Source organism: Pseudomicrostroma glucosiphilum (genome assembly GCF_003144135.1).
Source record: "Pseudomicrostroma glucosiphilum strain MCA 4718 unplaced genomic scaffold BCV69scaffold_2, whole genome shotgun sequence".
Taxonomy (NCBI): Eukaryota; Fungi; Basidiomycota; class Exobasidiomycetes; order Microstromatales; family Microstromataceae; genus Microstroma; species Microstroma glucosiphilum.
Window position 1 is genome coordinate 870,342 of NW_020289914.1, and position 17,508 is coordinate 887,849.

Sequence of the window (17,508 nt, forward strand, 5' to 3'; positions counted from 1 at the left end):
GCCCGAAAGTCGGACGTGCTTCTAGAGATAACCATGCATGAAGCTACCTCTACTTTTCAAATTGCGACTCTCCTCTGCTGCCCGCCCCTCTGCCCCCCTCCGCCACCAAGTCTTCAGGCCCCGCTCGCCTGTCCGCATGCCCGCACGCACGCGGCCGCACGCCCAATCGCACCACCCCTAACCTCTTTCCTCGATCACCGATCCGCGACAGCGAAGACTCACTCCAACAGGGCGGTCCAGCTCAGCTCGGCACACACCGGCTTGCACCTGGGACCTGCGTTCCCGTGGCCGCATCTCAGCCTTGATTGCCGGTCAGGTGCAGCCACGCGCTCTGGACACCATCTCCTACTACCACCCGCGCGCCCCGGCGCCCCTTCTGCCACAAATAGAGCCTAGGATACTCACGTCTCAAATCACGGCGAAAGAAGATCTCCTTCTTCTTTGTACCGAGATCCAGCACGTCCAGCGAGCGTCACCAAACAAATGTCACGCCCCTCGCCACTTTACCCATGACGTCCAGTCTGAGCTATTGGGCTATCCGCTGCTCCCGCCGTCCTTCCCACAAACGTCGGGCGCCAAAAGCTTCGTAAAGTCGTGTGCCTATGTCAGCGCTCTTCCTTGTTCCCCGATTCAACCGCCCGCGGCGAGGCCCGTTTAAACGAGGGCGAGAAGCTCAAGGCCCTCTAGCCGCTCCCTCGCTCCCAGGGCAATGGCCCTGACACTGACAGAAATTCTCAGCCCAGCCAATGTGCAAAGTAGAGATAAGGACTGCAGCTACTATTCCAACTCCGCCCAGCCCCTCCCCCACCCACCCCCACCCCTGCTACACTCGCCTTACTCTCCCTCGAGTCGCCGTGCCCGGCCTCGACTGGTTGCCCCGCGCATCCCCCCATCCTCACTATCTAGCTCCCCGAATCTCATTCGCCTCTCGGCCTCCTCTACGACGATCCTCGCCGGCGGACCAGAAGCGAGGCCAGAAAATTTTTGAAGACTCAGCGAGTAAAGGAGATGGCATGACTAAAAGAGCAAGAAATGGTGGCGGCTCCAGGCCAAGCCTCTGTCGAGGAGAGCAACTTCGTGAGCGATGAGTTGGCGTGGGGAAAATACAACTGTACAGACTGGTCTACCGCCGGGACAACGAAACGTCCTCTCTTTGCCTCGCCAGTGAGGAGAGGTGTAGGCCTCTCGCTAGGACTGTGGTACAGACAGCCACGTGGATAGGAATCACTTTCACAGTGCAAGCGCCAGACCTCGCACGTCTTGCTGAGTCGCGTGAAGGTGCGAAAGGTTCATGAAGTACACGACGCCCTCCGTTGCGCTACTCCAACTCTATTTCGAGACCCATCAGGCTCTGAGAACTTCGTCCAGTCCCAAGCCCGGCAGACCTCTACGCGCCCTGATCACCCTCCTTCTGCCGAGCCAGACGGCCAGGGTAGCCATGCCCAATGCCCCCAGGGCTCTCAGTGCAATGGCCACGATGAGGGCTCTGCGCACGGCGGTATAAAATGCGCCTAGGGCCAGACCTGACCAGTTGTACGTCCTCTCCGATGGACCACCTAGGGAGGATGCCCATGACCGGACAATATATCGATATCGAGCTCCAAAGACCCAGATCCAGCTAAGACGAGGACAGGGGACAGGAAGCGGAAGGGCCACGAGCGTAGGTCAGTAAGTATCCCAGACCGAAGACCGCGGCTATCGTCGTCGGTCACTCACAAATTGACGTCGGTATTGCTAAAGCGGGGGTATACGCTGGTAAGGCTAGGCGCTTTAGCATCCGCCATAGGAGGAGGATTGAGATGGAGCTCGTCCCTCATGCGGACCGCAACCTTGCGAAAGAGCGAAGGCAGTTGCGAAGGCGTAGTGTGAAGGATGGACTGCAAGCTGACGGGCTGAGCTGATGATGACTTGGATGGAGCCGATGGGAATGTGGACATGTGCGCCAGAAGATCGCTGTACAGACCCAGGATATTGCAATGTGAGCCTGAAGATTGCAAAGGCTAGACCTGTGCGCCTGAGCGTTACTCACATTGTCATTCCCAACGTCAAGCCCCAGAGTTGCAGGTCGCTGCCATCCTTGACCGACTTCACGGCTTCCGTCCTGACCTCTCTCTTTCGTCTTGCTCTCTCCACCCCTTGCGGTCCGTCAGAGTCTCCACTTGCTGTATCATCATCCTCGTCGGCTATAGCCCAGGGATCATTCGGTAGGAGCACACACCTGAAGTCCATCTTGCCGAGCAAGCCCTTGAGCAGGAACCGAATACCGCTGCTCTTGGGAGCTAACCGAGTGGCGATATCAATGGATACCGTGCCCCACCTCGGCTTGGGTGTGTAGAGATGCGCAAGAGAGACCCAGTGAGCTGAGGCTACCTCGGTCGGTTGGAGCTCGGGGTGGTGAGAAAAAGGTGTCGTTTGCAGAAAGACTGGAAAAGTCATCGTGAGGTCATCAATGTCAGCGCTCCTCTCGCTCGGCATGCTGCAGTTGCTGTCCATGACTCACCGAAGGGACTCAGAACCATTAGCAGACGCTTTCCAAGACTGCTGGTGATCTCTCTATCATCTAATTGTCCAATTTTGAGGAAGTCTCTATCAGCCAAGTCTAGTCCCACCTCCTCCCATGTCTCCCTCATAGCCGTATAGAGCGCATCCTCATCAGTCTCATCTCTCCTTCCGCCAGGAAAGGCGACATGAGCAGACCACTTGTCTGTAGCTCTTGTGGCTCGCTTGATGTACAGAATCTCCGGGACACCTCTTTGCACCCATGGAAGAGAGAAGAATGAGGAAAGAGTCCGTTGTGTAGACGTCTTTCCGGCTGCTCCGCTTCTGGAAGAGGACGAGGCGATGGAGGACCTCCTCGACCGGGATCTCCTCTGGCTCGTAGCCACGCTTCCGCTGGTACTTCCGCCCAAGCCCGTTCCGCCCCCCAAACCAAGTCCACTCTGCGCCATCAGCCTGTCCACCTCTGAGCCCGGAAGAGGCAATCCTTCTGCATCATACTGTTGTGAAAGATACTCTTCATCGTCTACGTGGGGCCGAATACGAAGGATGAGAGCTACAGAGGCGCGACGCGGTTGCGTCGGAGGCGAGGAGATGATCCGAGGCTTGGTCACTGAGAGGCGCGAGAGAGCGTGGTGCAGCGCAGGGAGAGTATGGGAGGGAGCCATGCTTCGCAAGACCTGCGGCCACTGCGAACGGAGATGGGTAGGGTCGAACAGAGATACTGGAGAAGATTGAAGTCGTCGGCAGCAGGTCAGCCAATCGTGTGGGGTCGGGTCGGGAAGGTTGGTCCCGGCATCTGTTTCATCCTCCCCACACCAATCGTGGCGCGCTCCGGGTCTCGGAACGGAAGCGTACGCGAGAAGGGGTCGGTGAGAACTAGGGCAAAACTCAACACTTTGTGTATATTGGAAGGGACGCAGTATAAGGTTACACATGATGAAGAGATGGTACATATGTACGTATCAGAGAGGTAGAAATGCCCAGACGGTTCCTGTAATGGCGCAAACGAAGCTGACGGCGAGAAGAACAAGTTCGCAAACGATGCGTTGCGTGGAGAGCTCGGCGCGGAAGAGTTTCAGATCTGAGGAGGGCAATAGGAGGATAAGATAATGTCAGTGACGTCTTCAAGGATGTCTCCCGAAGTCTTCACGTTTGGCCGGTGTTTGCTGTACTCACGAGCCATGATGGGTCCGATGACACAAGTCGTGAATGCTAGGAACGCGCCGAGGAATGCCATGATCCGTTCAAATTCGGGAAACACGATCGCTGTTAGTAGTATGAGAGCCGTCAGGACCAAGCGAAGGATATTTCGCAGGACGACACGTAGGCGTGGAGATATTCTGCTAGGAGGAGGAGGGAGGCGCGATGGATCTGCCGGGCCTACGCCGTTCAGTGAGATGTGGCTGCCATTATGCTGCTTGCGGGTACGTTGAAGTCGACTGTCCCCGTCCACGTCTTCTTCGAGCTCTTCTGCCATCCTGCCTGAGATGGTGTTGCTATCGTTGTTGTGAGCCTCTGCTTCCACGATCGTCTGAGGCTCCTCAACACCAGCCAGACCTTCGAAGATGCCTAGCACGGGTCGGCTGGCCAACGCAAACTTTGTCAAGGGTACCACAACGATGAGCCAGACTGCGATCTTTGTCAACAGCTGAGGGTATGCTTTGGTCTGCGCAACGTCTCGGGTGATTTCGTCCGATACGCCTTTGCCGAACATGAGGTAGCCAGTGATACCCATTGTGAGGTATATAGCTGTTGCGACTACATAGGCCGTGTTGAGCATGGCCGGGAAGCGTTCGGGCTCTTTCATGTCCCGAATGATCGCAGGTACGATGGCATGCGATGCGAAGCCGCTCATGATGAGACCGAAGGAGAGCGGAATCTTCGACCACTGAGGCGGCTCGGGCGGCCAGAGGGTAGCGGCTGGGTGATGAAGGGAGCCGGGGTAGTCAGGCTTCAGAAAGCCGTCTGTGACAAGTATAACCAGGACTGTGACAGTGGAAAGGATGCCGATGACGCTGATCGGAGAGAGGAAGCGCAAGGGCACGAAGACCGTTGGTAAGACGAGGAAGAAGCCGAGTATCTTGAAAGCTGCCGGAGACCAGGTCGCAATTCCAGTAGAGGCTACAAAAGTATGGACATGCGAAGGACGCAGATTCGAGTGGACCATGGCGTAGAGACTATCACCAAAGAGGACAAGGAGCGCCACGCTAACTGCCCAAAGCTCTGCTCCAAATAGCAAGCTTATGCCGATTTGGGCTTTGTCGCCAAAAGCATAACGGCCGATGTCTGAGTACGATCTGAGCCTAGGGTCCAGACGCATCATCTTCCACAGGAGCTTGCCTGTGTAGCTGGTGACCAGACCAGCAGCCAGGAAGATGGGAATGCCAAGAGTGAACGATGCATAAGAAAGGGCAAGGGGCAATGAGAGAATCCCTATGCCGACAAGGGCATTGATGGAGTTGAAGAGAGATTGACCAAACGTCGACGAACCAGCAGGGAATTTCGGCATTGCTGTGATGCCCCCCGAGCTCTTGCGCCTTCCAAGACCCGGTCCGTAAAGCGATGAGCGAGACTTGCGCCGGTCTTTCGGGCCCAGTAAGGGAGTACGCTCGCTTGAAGGCGCCTGTGTCAACATCTCGTTGTTGTCAGTGGAGCGCAAGGAGCCAGGCTCGTCGCTTCGCCTCGATAGACCTGATGTCCTGCGTTCGCTGCGAGAGTTGGAGATCGCTGCACGACTGATATCGAGCTTCTTTGGACTCCTGCTTCTACTCCTGCTGTTCTTGTCGTCACTATCGCTGCTCTCGGCTGCGACTTGCCTTAGTCTTCGGATCTTAGATGAGCCGCTCCCAGTGGAAGACGTCGTGGAGTAAGGAGTAGAGTCTTCGGTCCAGACTGGCCCGGTGTGAGGAAAGAGGTGATCGGTCTCTTGCTCCGATGATCTCCTGCCCCTGATGACCTCTCCTCCATCACTTTCCTCTTCCCCTTGCTCCCAGTCATATTCTTCGTCTTCCTCCTCCCCTTCTTCGAGCGTCTCGGGGGTGACCTCGTACTGAGGCCCTCTCCATCTGGCGTCTGTGAAGCTTGGGCTGGTCTCGAGATTGTGGCTATAGAAGGCCTGCGAGCGAGAGTAGGACCATACGAGGTCTAGCGAGGATCGCCATGGTGGCTGCTGTGCTGCTGCCTGTTGCTGTTGCTGCGTCGCGACAGCATTGCGAGGTCTATCGGCCGCGGAAGGTCTTTGTTGGATGGGCCTCGACGAGGATGGGCCCGCCGTGGTCTGAGGCATACGTGACGTCCGCGCTGGGAAATGGCAGCACGCGCTATATGTACGAGTTGCTCTGAGAAAAGTCAGTAGAAAGCAGCAGGACCGGAAGGAATGCAAACCAGGAAAGAAGGAAGTAGACTGGGAGAATATGGCGAAGAGAGAGCAACGAGCACAAACTCACATCCAAAGTGCGGGGCAGCCCGGCCTGACGCAGATAAACTATCCAGATTCCCCCACGGCAGAATTTCTCGCCGGGCGGAGTCTGAAGCTCGCCCCTTCCGTTCCGCGACGAGGCTACTTCCTTCTGATCCACTCGCTCAGACCATACTCAAACACGACCATCCACAAGCACCATGGAGGATCCTGTGGGCCACCTGGCCGAACCAACGTACCCTCAGCATGCCAATGGACATACAAATACGCAAGAGGAGGAAGAGCAGCAAGAATATAGCCCCGTCGCAGGCCCCTCTGGCTCGGGCTCGGGCTCCTACTCTCCAGCCTCACGCTCCCCCACCCCTCCTCTCACCCCACCGACTCCTCTACCTCCTCTTCCTTCGTCCTTGCTCCAGTCCATCTTTGCCTCGTACCCCCTTCCCATCTCTCTTCCCTTCCCACAGTCACATCCAGATCCTCAAAAACGCACAGTATGCAAGCACTGGCTCAGAGGTCTCTGTAAGAAGTCGGATGCGACTTGCGACTACCTACACGAGTACGACATGCGCAAGATGCCCGAGTGCAGAATGTTTGCCACATTTGGCTTTTGTAATAGCGGAGAGGACTGTCTGTACCGGCATAAGCTGCCAAGGGAGAAGAGGCGGGAGTGTGAAGAGTACAGGAGGGGCTTCTGTCCAAGAGGTGAGTCTGGAGAGGTGCGACTGAGCACTACGAACCCATACTGAATTACCACATTCCCACTCCTTTGCAGGACCCGAGTGCGCTAAGAAGCATATCCGCAGGACAGTCTGTCCTTATTACGTCGCCGGCTTCTGTCCAAAAGGGCCAGAATGCAAGCAAGGCCAGTGAGTAGCAACACGCCACGCGTAGCCCACCAGCGTGGTCGCATGCTGATCGCTATCTATCACACCCCTCTACCTCTCTTCAAAGCCCGAAATCGACCGAACCTTCACCCCAGTCTCGTCGCACATCTCCGATCCTGAATCACAAGCCTCTCTCGGCAGAAGAAGCATTTGGGCCTCCCCCGCATCTGAGGGAAGGAGGCGACCAGACACGTCCTCCTCGCCGCGAAGGTGGGCCGCCGGGCGATAGGAGGGGAGGAGATCGGCCTATGCGAGGACAGGGGGATCGACCGGGAGGTGGAGGGAGAGATCATTCACAGGTACTTTGTTTCAAGTGTGGAGGTGAGTTTTCGTGGCTGCTGACAAGATGCTGGGCTCTTCACCAGTGTGCTGATGGTCACTTCACCTATCCCTTTGGCTTCTCCAGAAACGGGACACTACGCCAACCACTGCCCGAATCCGAACCGGCCTGGAAACCGTGGAGGTGCAGATCGAGATGATCGCGGAGGAAGAGGTGGTGGCCGACCAGCGCCGTACTGAGAATGCGAGGAAACACAGAAATCAAGAAGCTACACTTTTCAGACCAGACTATGATTGTGATATGCTATTGTTCGTGACATGCGCCGACAGCGGCAAAGGTCGGCCTTCAGTAGGTTTTGACAACTGACGACCCCCAGCGCGCTCCATTGAGCCCCTCCTCCACTGATTCTTTACTCTCTCAACCCTCCTTCATCCGAACATCTTGCTGTACTGCTTCCTCTGCGCTTCGACCTTCTTCCTCCGCTTGTCCGCCAGGCTCGCTTTCTCCTTCTTGATCCCAGCATCCTCCGGTGCGTACGAAAGCGCCCTCTCCAGATCAGCTCCAGCCGAGTCGAGATCGCCTTGCACAATGAGCGCAAGTGCTCGCCTGTAGTGTGCCTTGGCCATGTCCTGTTTAGCCTTGACCGATGCTGGGTGAGAATCCGAATCGTGGTCCCACGCACCGGTCCGCTTGGAAGCCTTCTCGACAAGGGACAGGGAGGAAGTCGCCAGCTTCTCGGCGACCTTTGCTGATGCCTTGGTGCCGATCTTGATACCGCACAGGGCAGCATTCAGGCTGACTGCAATCCGCGTCGTCTCGTACTCGTCGACCAACTCGGGCTTGCTGTCTTCTGGCAGCACTGAGTGTACGTTGAGGTAGCGCAGCGACTTCTGGTACTTCTCGAGGGCCAAGGGGTAATTTTGAGAGGCAAAGAGCTTGCCGGCGATTGCTTTTAGGTCGCTTGCAATGGCCAGAGCGGCAGAAGGATTCTCTTCGGGTCCATCTTCGCCCTCGACGTCCTCTGGGAAGTCCTCGTGCTTGTCTCCACTTGGATCTGCCTCGATGCCGAAGTCCGTGGTGCCTGCGGGCAGCTCGCCCGCGTCCTCGATTGTAATCGGCTCGACTGGCTTGTCTTGCTCTCCCTTGGGACAGTTCTCAATTCTCCTCACCACGTCCTTTCCAGCCAAGACCTTGCCGAAGACTACGTGCTTTCCGTCGAGGTGAGGGGTAGGCACAGTTGTAATGAAGAATTGGCTGCCATTAGTATTAGGTCCAGCGTTGGCCATTGACAGTAGGAAAGGTCGGTCATGCTTTCCCGTGAGGTCTTCATCGACGAACTTCTCGCCATAGATGCTGACTCCACCAGTACCGTTGCCGGCGGTGAAGTCTCCTCCCTGACACATGAACTTGGGGATCACTCGGTGGAAGCCGGAGCCCTTGTAGGCGAGCTTCACACCTTGCTCGTTGGTGTCCTTTTCGCCAGTACATAGGGCGCGGAAGTTCTCGGCAGTCTTCGGGACCTTGTCGGCATATAGCTCGAAGACAATGCGGTTGCCGTTCTTGCGAGAAGGCGCGGCCTGGCCGGCGAAGGCAATGTCGAAGTCTACGAGACGCAAGAAGGAGGGAGAGAGAGAAGGGCGTCAGCTGCTTGAAGCCTTCATCAGTAGCATGTTTGATGCTACTCACATACAATGGGATTGGTCATGGTCGTGCAGAGGAGTCAGTGGTAGCGAGCTTCTCGAGGTGAGGAGGAAGGCAAGAAAGGGAGCGAATGGCATCGAATGCAACACAATCTTCTCTCCGCCTGTCTCCGCTTCTCCACACTTCTCTTTCCGTCGACCGATCCGTTCCGGTGCCCTTCCTCGCAATCAAATGAGAGCTCGTAATGCATTTTACAGTGGTGATGAGTCTACAATTCTACGACCTTGTATATGGTGTGAGCTTGAATCGCTCGCAATCTATTCGCTTGTTGTCTTTTCCTCGTTCAGCCTCGCCTTTGCCGCCCTCTTGGCCTCCTGCACCGCCTCCTTCCACGGCCCTTCGTCACTGCGCTCACATCCTCCCGGACACTGGCAAGTGCCACCAAGCTTCTTGGGTAGGTTCTTCTCATCAGCGAACTTCAAAAGGGTGGATTTGAAGTCAGTGCCCTGGATGTCGATTTTCTCTACGGTGCCCGGGGGCAGCCAGCCCCGGAGGTATGACCAGATCGTTGAGAAAAGCCAAGGAGCGTTGATGATCTGTACCCTTCCTGAGAGCTCTGGGAAGTTCGTATCCAGGATGGAAAGTAGCTCTTGAAGTTTCGGCTTGAAGGTCCAGAACGTTGACAGTCCTAGGCCAGACACGTCCAGGATCATTAGATTATCCTCGATCAAGCGGCCCTGACCATTTGAGGATCGTGATGAGGACGCCTGTGTACAAGCTGCATAACGATATCGCACTGCATTTTCCAGGGTGACAGCAAAGTTGCTGACGATGCGGTCCGGCGTGGTCACCGTCCAGACGATGTTCGCGTCCAGGCCTGCCAGGTCTTGCACAAAGATTGGTCGGCCTAACTTGTCTGTCTTGTGGAAATCTGCACAGAGGTCGAACCAATCCAGCGACACAAGGATGGTTTAGTCACTGAACTTTCTCTACGCCTAAGTGGTGCAAGCATGTAGCTGAGTACTCACACATCTGCCAGCCTGCCTTCGCGACCTTGTCCCTCTCCTCAAACTCAAAATTGGCCATCAGGTCGTCCAGATTGACACTCTGCTTCCACTTGACGCTGTTGTTCCACATCACTCTTGCCTGTTCCACGTTCCACTGCCTAGCTCTGAGGAACCTACAGAGATGAATCTCGAGATCCTCTGGTTTGAAGGCGTGTTCGGAAGGGAGGGTACCATCAGAGGAGAGGAGTCCAGTGAGCGACAGAAGCGCGGCAGCCTGCTCGGTAGATAGGTTACCCGGATGGCCTGGGCGTGGTTTCTGTAGGGAGCCAGAGAGGTCATTGAGGTGTTAGCAAGCCTCGACGGGGATAGCTATTCGGCCGGGCGGCCCCTGTCAGGCCCAACACTTGACTTACCCATTTCTCCCCAGTGAGCTCACTTGGCAGCTCTTCGGCATCCTGTTCCTTACTGGCGAGCCCCGATCCAGCTGAATCCGTGCTCTCGCCTTGCTTTGCGCCTTTTGCACTCTTTGCACTCTTGATGCTGGTCTGACTTGTGGTCCTGGAGCGGAAGCCGCCCAGTAGTGTCCCGCTGGGCCTCTGCTTCAAGCCACCTGGCCGCTTCAGCTCTGGGCTCTGTTCTCTAGGCGAGTCAGCACCAAACCCTGATGCAGAGGACGCTGACGACGGGAAGCGTTGCGGAGTACCAGGCGTAGAAGGGCTGTCGAGGGAGCTGATGGCGGAGCCGCCTTTGCCTGGAGTGGCAGGCATACCGCTGTTGAGTGCGTCGTGAGCAGCAAGGTGGAGGAGCCAAGCTAATTGAGTCTCGGCGCTTCTGTCTGAGGTATGGAAATATTCTCAGGCGGCGGAAATGATTCAGAGGCGTGAGGGTGGTATCGTCGAGGTGATCATCAAGGGAGGCAGTGCAATCAATCAACCGAACAGTCCGCCATCGTTTTGTCCCTGGCCTCGGCCCGAGCGGTCGGGCCTCCACCCGTATCCGCCAAGGCCACGCTTGAGCGGAGCCGTGGCGTGCAGGAACGGAAGGGGACCTCGGCCGGCGAAGCGGAAAAATACATCGACTGAGAGCTTCTTCCCGCTGCCATCGACTTACCTTGAATACCGCACAGCATCGCCACTCTCTACGACTCAGTTTCAGACAGACAGGAGACTTAGCATCCTGTCCGCAAATCTCGAACATCCTTGTATCTGCCGCGGTGTCGCCCGGCCAATCAGTAGACTATAGACCTATTTCGAAAGGAATTGGTTTTCTGTCATGGTGAGTAGTGCCAATGAAGACGTCCGAGTGACCGCTTGCTCGTCTGATAGCCGGTATTGATCTTCAACGCTCCGAACACTGCTCTCCGCCAGTCGCTGCCACAATTACTTGCTCGTGTAGTGTTCCAGGGGACGCAAATTGTGGGAAAGGCGTTTGCCGAAGCTGGTAGACAAGCATGGCGAAGTAAGTTGCTCAGTCTGCTATCCATGCATCCTTTCCTCATGCTGACATCTCTACTCTGAACTCGCTTCCACTCCACAGATGCAAGGACAGTACCAGCAGAAGCATCAGCAGCCGGTGGAGCAGGAGCAGGAGGGGCAAACAGCGCAAGCGGAAACTCAAAGGGAGATCAGCTGACACGGACACATAGAATGACAGTGGAGGAGGCACGAATGATCTTGAATCTCAAGGCGCAGGAGGGCGAGGTGGTCGAGGAGGCAAAGGCGAGGCTTACAAAAGTGAGCACCGACAGGCCGAACGCAGGAGCAGGCGGCAATTCCAATTGTCAAGTTACTGACATCTTGACCATCCTCTTTCTTTGCAGTCATACGACCACCTCTTCGCCGTCAATGCACCGCCGGCGCCGAAAGGTCAGAAGGGAGGTGGATCAGGGTCGTTCTATATGCAGTCAAAGGTGGTCAGGGCAAGGCAGAGGATCGAAGCCGAGTGGGAGGAGCAGCTGCAAGCGGTCAAGGAAGCTGCAAAGCCAGATGCAGGAGCAGACCAGAGCCAAACACCACCTCCACCGCCGCCGCCTGCGCAATAGAGGATGCTCGGACTCGCACTCATTCGAAGTCATCGGCGGCACTCGCCACGGCTCACATACCGCCCGCATTGTATTACTCTTCAGTAATGGGCACATCATCACTCTTCTAGACCTCCTCACTAGCCGCCTGATTCCTCTTCGCCAGATCCCAGAAGCCAGCCCACTGATGTCCCAGTATCTCTCTCGCATCTAGGTCCGTAGGAGCGTTCCTCGCCTTGAACCCTCCTGGAACCTGTCGCTCTCTCTCTGGTCCCTCGAAGATTAATTCGCAAGTATTCTTCGTCCAGTCCATCTCCCTTAGCATCTTCTCCTCCTCCTCGCTTGCCTGCTTGTTCGGAGGCTCGTCGCCCATCGCGCCCAGAAAGGGCGCTGGACGCTCGTCGTCACTCCCACCTCCAACGGAGGTACCCCTAGCTCGGCCTGGGTCCGTCCAATCGATCCGGGCTGTCATCAAACGTCTGTACGCCTTGATCCCCTTCGACGGGCCTTCAACTACTACGAGGGCAAAGGCAGGATTGAAGAGGCAGAGCCCCGTGAGACCATTTTGCTGTGCATTCTTCCTGACTTTGAACTTGTGAGAGCCAGAAACCAAGTGCTTGATTTTGTACACATTGACATAGACGCCCCTGGCTTCGTCCTTCTCCATCTTGTTGTTGAGCTTCTCCAGCCTCTGCTCATCTGTGAGAGCCCTCTCTGCATTGGTGCGTTCATGCTGTTCTCTCCTCGCTGCCACCTCCCTCCTGACCCGTGCTTCGACCTTGGTAGGGTCTGCCACAGCTTCTGAAGTCAACACTCGCATGAGATTGGACAGCTTGACCTTGGGTGCATCAGGAGCCTGTAGTCCCATCTTGATGCGATCCTGCTTGTCCTGCTGCTCGGCAGCTCGACGCTGACGACGCATTTTCTTCATCTCCTTCTTGGTCAACATCACGCCCTTTGGCTCGACCTTGAATTTGTCTGATGGTGCAGGTATCGGAATGGGATGTTGAATGTAATGGTCGATTGGCGTCCCCTCGGCCAGAATCATGGGCAGGCCAAGAGACATCGCCGTGTCCTCCACATCTGAGCCCTCCGCTTTGGCCTTTCCTTTGGCAGTCTCGGAGGCAGCCTGAGTGAGGATCTCAGCGGTAGGAGGATAGATGGGTACGCAGTCGTAGCTGCCACCGGGAAGGAGGGCTGCGTCCCACCATTCGATATCGGGAGGAGGCTGCCTCCTTATCTTTCTCTCCTCTCCGGTCAACTCCTCCTGCATCCCTGCCCTCTTTGCCCTTTCCTGAATACTCTGCTTCAAGGCTTCGAGCTGAGCTTCATTGCGTTGAGCCTCAGCTGCCTGGATGTGTCGGCCCGGACGATTGAATTGCAGGCCACGGTGCATAGATCTCCCCTTCACTGCGGGAGGTGCCGAGGGACCAGCTTCGTCTTCAGCAGGGGCAGTCAGGTAGGGATTGATCTTCTCTGGAGCAGGCGGCGCTCCTCTGCCGCCAAACCGATGGGTGAAGCCACCCCTGGCGGACGATACGCCGGGCGAGGCTCTCGCAGCAGTAGTAGCTGAGGACCCATTCTGCATCAGAAGAGGATGAATGCCTGTAGGTTTGAGCTCGGGGGCTGAAGCCGTAGCGGCAGAAGCGGGCGCGGCAGCTCCGGCCCGCTGCTCTTGGGCTCTCCTCTTTGCCTCCTCTACCCTCCTCTTAATGTCGTTGATGTCGATTGCTAGACCGCCAGAGGGAGGCTGCTTCGATGCGGAAACGGGTTTGGGAGCGGTGGACGGGGCAGCTGAGCCTACAGGAGCAGCTGGCGGCCGGGCAGGGGCTGTAGAGGGCGACGCTCGCTGCTGCTGGCTATTTCTGAGAGCTGCCACCTGCGCTTCTACTCTGGCGCGAGCAGCCGCCAACTGGGCTTCGATGGCGCTCTTTGCTGGTGCCGCCGGGGTTGTCGGACGCACAGCAGAGTATGGAGATGAGGAGGAGGCCGAGGGCTGTGACTGCTCGACCATGGCAGGTGTCATCCGCGGCCTCTTCTGCTGGGCGTTCGAGGCCCCGCTGGGCTTTGGCCTGAGGCTGCCAGCATCGTCGTCGTCGCCAAAGACGCTCGACTGAGGTCTTTTGGGCGGCATGTCGAGCCAAAGAGAAGCCGGTCTTTGCTCAGGGGAGGCGAAAAGAGGATCTTTGGAAAGGAAGGAAGGACAGTAAAGGATGGCTTGGTGCCAGGAATCATGGTCTCTCTGCGCGGAGTTTGTGCTTCCTCACTTCCGTCGAGGCGTTGCTTCCTCCTCACCGCTACTTCTGATACGATTGCGATCAGTCGCAAGGATGGCAGTGGAGTCTGTCCTGATCATCAATAACTACGGCAAACCGCGGCTGGCAACATTCTATCACTCCATACCACCTGCGCAGCAGCAGCTCTTGATCAGAACCATCTTCAAGCTGGTCTCCAGTCGGCCAGATGGAGACGTGTGCAACTTCCTGGACGCTCCTGAATTAGACCCTCTGCTGCAGACGGGCCGGCCAGGCGATGCGACGAAGAGCAAGAGCAAACCTCGTGGCGAAAAGGGAGAAGGTAGCAGCACTATCTCCAGTGGGCAGGAAAGACGGGTAATCTACCGGCACTATGCCACTCTGTGGTTCGTCTTCGTAGTGGACCAGAGCGAAAGCGAATTGGGTATCTTGGATCTCATTCAGGTCAGTGAGAGGTCTGAACGTCAGGCGAGGAATTACGTTTGCTGACAAGTCCTCTGTACTCTCAACAGGTCTTTGTCGAGTCCCTGGACCGCTTCTTCCCCAATGTCTGCGAGTTGGATCTCATATTTCACTACGAAGAGGTCAATGCGATCTTGGCGGAAGTCATCCAGGGCGGACTAGTCCTCGAGACGAACATCAGCGAGATAGTCAAGCAAGGTGGGTGTATTGAGAGGCTGGAGAAGGGAGTCATCCGCAACCTCGTTCTGACCATGATCTCTGATTTGCATCGCAACCTGGCCCAATAGCGCAAGCGACAGCGAAAGCTCGTAAAGCTTCAGCGGCGGGTCCGAGACCGGCGGGTCTCATTGGGGGAAACGGGCCCACTGGGACTGGTTTCGATGTTGGGCTGAACGCTGCAAGTGCAGCAGCAGATACTCTGGGAGGGTGGGCGAGGGACTGGCTAGGGAGGAGATGATGGGGCAGATTCAACGAGGACGACAAGCAACACACATTTGTACGATAGACATGCAATGCAACGATCAGAACAATGACATTGAGTGCACGAGCGCAAGGTAGCATTGCATTGCCGGACTGGTCTAGAATCGAGATGTCAGGAGCTTCATGCCTTGGCGCTGCCGCTGGACTTCCGCCCCCCTTTGGCGCCCTTGCTGCCCTTCTTGACACGATCTTGAGCGGCTTTGATCAGAGCTTCGTCCTCCTCGTTGTTGAAGCCGAGCTCTGTTCCAGCCTGTCCAGCCTCGTCATCCTCAGTGCCATCTGTCTCTAGTCCGCCATCGACCTTAGACGATTCTGCACCCGCCTCCTGCTTCCTTCTAGGCTCGACCTTCAGCCTGGCTAGGAAGAAGCCATCGACGTTGTGAGCATGGGGAAAGACCCTCTTGCACAGGTGCATTTTGGAGTCAAACTTGCGCTCGCGATAGCTCTTGAAACCTTCTCGGCCGAAGTCGATACCGGTCGGGACCAATCTGACATTCGGGCGCTTCTTAAGAGCGTAGTCGACGACCATCTCGTCTTCCTCCACGGCCACAGAGCAGGTACTGTATACGACGTATCCTCCAGTGGCAGACTTGGGGTTGACGCTATCGATAGCGCACAGGATCAACTGCTTCTGCAAGTGAGCTAGCAGCTGGAAATCTCTTTCGCTCTTGTTCGTCTTGACGCTAGGATCTTTGCTGATGACTCCAGTACCGGAGCAAGGAGAATCCAGCAAGACTCTATCGAACCCTCCAAGCACCTTCGGGAACTGCCTTCCGTCGTAGTTGCACACGACTACGTTCTTGCAGCCTAGACGATGAATATTGGCGCTGAGTGACTTGATTCGAGCCTTGTTAGAATCGTTGGCAAAGACGACGCCGGTGTTCTGCATCATAGCAGACAGATAGGTCGACTTGCCTCCGGGGGCAGAAGCCATATCGAGAACTCGCTCACCAGGCTGGGGAGCGAGGGCAATGCACGGTAGGAACGATGAGGCAGCTTGCAGCATGTAGTGGCCGGCAAGATACTCTGGCGTGGCTCCAATGGGAACAGATGACTCGAAGACTTGAAGACCAACCTTCGTCCATTTGCCAGCGGGCTCGAGGTTGACACCTCGATTGATAAGAGCCTGGGCCAGATCACGTCTCCGTGTACGAAGAGTGTTGGTACGGATCACCACAGGCCTGGGAGTCTCATTTGCCTCGAAGAATTCGATAGCTTCGGCAGGCGAGAACAAGTTGAAGAGCTTCTCGGCAAGGTAGCGGTTGTAACCGTAGTAGCTGCAGATGTCCTCCAACAGCTGCTCGATGTACTCTGACCTAGAGCGACCATCCCGTGCCAACTTCTTGAAGTTGCCCAGAATGTTGACGACCTCTTGGATTCGCATCTGGACCACTTGCAGGTCTGCACCAAGGACCTTCTCTTTCTCGGCCTCCTCTACTGTTGGCAGCATGAAGTCGCCGCCTTCGGTGGCATCTCCTTCAAGCGAAGCATCACTGTCGTCGTCGCTGTCTGCATCGTTGACGTCCGCACCTTCCAAGAACGCTAGCTCCGAATCGTTGAGATCTTCTTCGTCCAGAGATTCGCCTTCAAGACCGTCCTCTTGCTCGGATAGCTCTGCGAGGTCGCCTTCTTCGTCGTCACCGCTGCTCCCTTGTCCTTCGCCCTCCTCGTCAGACTCGAGTGAATAGCCCTGGCTCTTGAGCAGGAGTTCCAGCCTTTCCGCTTCCGCCAGTGCCTTCTTCTTCTGCCTCTCTGACAATTTGCTGCCATCGGTGGGAATGCCGAGCGCCTTCAGCGGGTCCTGCTGCTGCTGTTGCTCTTCGCCAGACTCCTCATCCGTCCCATCTGTCAAGTTCGTCTCATCCCCTTCCTCCCCATCCTCGCTGGCCTCTCGATCATTTGGGTCCCCCATCTCGTTGTCCGAAGCCTCGTCCAGGTCTTCGTATTCGAAGCCATCACTGTCGTCGGCGCCGGACAACATGTCGTCAATCTGCTCGTCTGATGGCTCCTGATCATCGTCTTCTGCCAGATCGCTCATATCCTCGATGCCAGAGAAGCCATCGCTAGCATCTTCGTCTTGGTCCTGGTCGGCGAACAGAGATCTGAGAGTGCAGAAAAAGCCGGGAAAGGCATCAATGGTCAGCCTCTGGGGGCGGCGTGCGGTCCATCGCAAAAAAGAATTGTCACACTTACCTCCTCTCTGTCTCGCTCTTGGACTTGGACTTCTTGGTCAAAGGCTGGCTTGTGCCAGCAACGGACTTCTTGGAGCCCTTTGTTGCAGACTGTGGAATGCCGTTTGCCACCGACGAAGTCTTGACCTTCTTGGCAGCGACAGGAGATGCAGCTGCCGAGCGCTTAGTGGCAGCAACAGGGGTAGCCACATCATCTGCTTTCCGCTTTCCTTTCGCCACTGCTGAAGATGGTCCAGCTGCTGGCTTTGCAACCTTCACAGGCGGAAGAGGGGCAGGGGGGCCCTGCTTGTTCTTTGCTCGACGTCCCATGGTGTGCCTATGGTGAGAATGTAGGGGTAGGGTATGGGTCGAGAGCTCGACTGATCTCCCG

General features: G+C 56.4%; 10 protein-coding genes across 10 annotated transcripts; 4 read left to right on the forward strand and 6 right to left on the reverse strand.

Annotated features, from left to right (window-relative positions):
- The first annotated feature begins 574 nt into the window (after positions 1-574).
- On the forward strand, positions 575-1,216 carry BCV69DRAFT_102913 (hypothetical protein). The gene has a single exon (XM_025489022.1). It carries the CDS (start codon positions 747-749, stop codon positions 1,086-1,088), a length of 342 nt encoding a protein of 113 aa, XP_025350111.1. The 5' UTR covers positions 575-746; the 3' UTR covers positions 1,089-1,216.
- BCV69DRAFT_266465 (hypothetical protein) lies at positions 949-3,164 on the reverse strand (the record flags this gene model as incomplete). The annotated part of the gene is made up of 5 exons (XM_025490810.1): positions 949-1,618; positions 1,717-1,953; positions 2,030-2,423; positions 2,501-2,874; positions 2,998-3,164. 5 exons carry the CDS (start codon positions 3,162-3,164, stop codon positions 1,345-1,347), a joined length of 1,446 nt encoding a protein of 481 aa, XP_025350112.1. The 3' UTR covers positions 949-1,344.
- A 214-nt stretch (positions 3,165-3,378) lies between these two features.
- BCV69DRAFT_280559 (hypothetical protein) lies at positions 3,379-5,932 on the reverse strand. The gene is made up of 2 exons (XM_025491656.1): positions 3,676-5,932; positions 3,379-3,580 (listed from the first exon to the last, which is right to left on the reverse strand). The coding sequence occupies exons 1-2, from the start codon at positions 5,783-5,785 to the stop codon at positions 3,462-3,464; spliced, it is 2,229 nt and encodes a 742-aa protein (XP_025350113.1). The 5' UTR covers positions 5,786-5,932; the 3' UTR covers positions 3,379-3,461.
- A 152-nt stretch (positions 5,933-6,084) lies between these two features.
- Positions 6,085-7,368, forward strand: BCV69DRAFT_280560 (hypothetical protein). The gene is made up of 4 exons (XM_025491657.1): positions 6,085-6,619; positions 6,690-6,783; positions 6,869-7,122; positions 7,208-7,368. Exons 1-4 carry the CDS (start codon positions 6,118-6,120, stop codon positions 7,318-7,320), a joined length of 963 nt encoding a protein of 320 aa, XP_025350114.1. The 5' UTR covers positions 6,085-6,117; the 3' UTR covers positions 7,321-7,368.
- BCV69DRAFT_310456 (putative U-snRNP-associated cyclophilin) lies at positions 7,363-8,847 on the reverse strand. Its single transcript, XM_025494793.1, has 2 exons — positions 8,768-8,847; positions 7,363-8,684 (listed from the first exon to the last, which is right to left on the reverse strand). The coding sequence occupies exons 1-2, from the start codon at positions 8,784-8,786 to the stop codon at positions 7,510-7,512; spliced, it is 1,194 nt and encodes a 397-aa protein (XP_025350115.1). The 5' UTR covers positions 8,787-8,847; the 3' UTR covers positions 7,363-7,509.
- Positions 8,848-8,912: 65 nt separating this feature from the next.
- BCV69DRAFT_280562 (CRAL/TRIO domain-containing protein) lies at positions 8,913-10,599 on the reverse strand. The gene is made up of 3 exons (XM_025491658.1): positions 10,143-10,599; positions 9,751-10,045; positions 8,913-9,653 (listed from the first exon to the last, which is right to left on the reverse strand). Exons 1-3 carry the CDS (start codon positions 10,494-10,496, stop codon positions 9,040-9,042), a joined length of 1,263 nt encoding a protein of 420 aa, XP_025350116.1. The 5' UTR covers positions 10,497-10,599; the 3' UTR covers positions 8,913-9,039.
- A 208-nt stretch (positions 10,600-10,807) lies between these two features.
- Positions 10,808-11,823, forward strand: BCV69DRAFT_103031 (hypothetical protein). Its single transcript, XM_025489023.1, has 4 exons — positions 10,808-11,004; positions 11,097-11,187; positions 11,266-11,462; positions 11,549-11,823. Exons 1-4 carry the CDS (start codon positions 11,002-11,004, stop codon positions 11,768-11,770), a joined length of 513 nt encoding a protein of 170 aa, XP_025350117.1. The 5' UTR covers positions 10,808-11,001; the 3' UTR covers positions 11,771-11,823.
- Positions 11,797-13,956, reverse strand: BCV69DRAFT_280565 (PRP3-domain-containing protein). Its single transcript, XM_025491659.1, has one exon. The coding sequence runs from the start codon at positions 13,881-13,883 to the stop codon at positions 11,877-11,879; it is 2,007 nt and encodes a 668-aa protein (XP_025350118.1). The 5' UTR covers positions 13,884-13,956; the 3' UTR covers positions 11,797-11,876.
- A 96-nt stretch (positions 13,957-14,052) lies between these two features.
- On the forward strand, positions 14,053-14,827 carry BCV69DRAFT_280566 (Adaptor protein complex sigma subunit). Its single transcript, XM_025491660.1, has 2 exons — positions 14,053-14,448; positions 14,517-14,827. Exons 1-2 carry the CDS (start codon positions 14,080-14,082, stop codon positions 14,751-14,753), a joined length of 606 nt encoding a protein of 201 aa, XP_025350119.1. The 5' UTR covers positions 14,053-14,079; the 3' UTR covers positions 14,754-14,827.
- Positions 14,828-15,067: 240 nt separating this feature from the next.
- BCV69DRAFT_296926 (NOL1/NOP2/sun family putative RNA met) lies at positions 15,068-17,447 on the reverse strand (the record flags this gene model as incomplete). The annotated part of the gene is made up of 2 exons (XM_025494060.1): positions 15,068-17,048; positions 17,140-17,447. The coding sequence occupies 2 exons, from the start codon at positions 17,445-17,447 to the stop codon at positions 15,068-15,070; spliced, it is 2,289 nt and encodes a 762-aa protein (XP_025350120.1).
- Positions 17,448-17,508: the final 61 nt, after the last annotated feature.

Excerpts from the sequence above, each read along its gene's own strand:
- BCV69DRAFT_280566 (XM_025491660.1), top strand. The coding sequence starts at position 14,080 with ATGGCAGTGGAGTCTGTCCTGATCATCAATAACTACGGCAAACCGCGG. Across the intron at positions 14,449-14,516 it reads GTATCTTGGATCTCATTCAG|GTCTTTGTCGAGTCCCTGGA; the intron begins GTCAGTGAGAGG and ends TACTCTCAACAG.
- BCV69DRAFT_280559 (XM_025491656.1), bottom strand. The coding sequence starts at position 5,785 with ATGCCTCAGACCACGGCGGGCCCATCCTCGTCGAGGCCCATCCAACAA. Across the intron at positions 3,581-3,675 it reads CATCGGACCCATCATGGCTC|ATCTGAAACTCTTCCGCGCC; the intron begins GTGAGTACAGCA and ends TGCCCTCCTCAG.
- BCV69DRAFT_280562 (XM_025491658.1), bottom strand. The coding sequence starts at position 10,496 with ATGCCTGCCACTCCAGGCAAAGGCGGCTCCGCCATCAGCTCCCTCGAC. Across the intron at positions 10,046-10,142 it reads AGCTCACTGGGGAGAAATGG|AAACCACGCCCAGGCCATCC; the intron begins GTAAGTCAAGTG and ends GGCTCCCTACAG. Across the intron at positions 9,654-9,750 it reads GAAGGCAGGCTGGCAGATGT|ATTTCCACAAGACAGACAAG; the intron begins GTGAGTACTCAG and ends ACCTCTGTGCAG.
- BCV69DRAFT_102913 (XM_025489022.1), top strand. The coding sequence starts at position 747 with ATGTGCAAAGTAGAGATAAGGACTGCAGCTACTATTCCAACTCCGCCC.
- BCV69DRAFT_280565 (XM_025491659.1), bottom strand. The coding sequence starts at position 13,883 with ATGCCGCCCAAAAGACCTCAGTCGAGCGTCTTTGGCGACGACGACGAT.
- BCV69DRAFT_103031 (XM_025489023.1), top strand. Across the intron at positions 11,188-11,265 it reads TGGTAGACAAGCATGGCGAA|ATGCAAGGACAGTACCAGCA; the intron begins GTAAGTTGCTCA and ends TCCACTCCACAG. Across the intron at positions 11,463-11,548 it reads CAAAGGCGAGGCTTACAAAA|TCATACGACCACCTCTTCGC; the intron begins GTGAGCACCGAC and ends CTTTCTTTGCAG.
- BCV69DRAFT_280560 (XM_025491657.1), top strand. The coding sequence starts at position 6,118 with ATGGAGGATCCTGTGGGCCACCTGGCCGAACCAACGTACCCTCAGCAT. Across the intron at positions 6,620-6,689 it reads GAGGGGCTTCTGTCCAAGAG|GACCCGAGTGCGCTAAGAAG; the intron begins GTGAGTCTGGAG and ends ACTCCTTTGCAG. Across the intron at positions 6,784-6,868 it reads CCAGAATGCAAGCAAGGCCA|CCCGAAATCGACCGAACCTT; the intron begins GTGAGTAGCAAC and ends CTCTCTTCAAAG.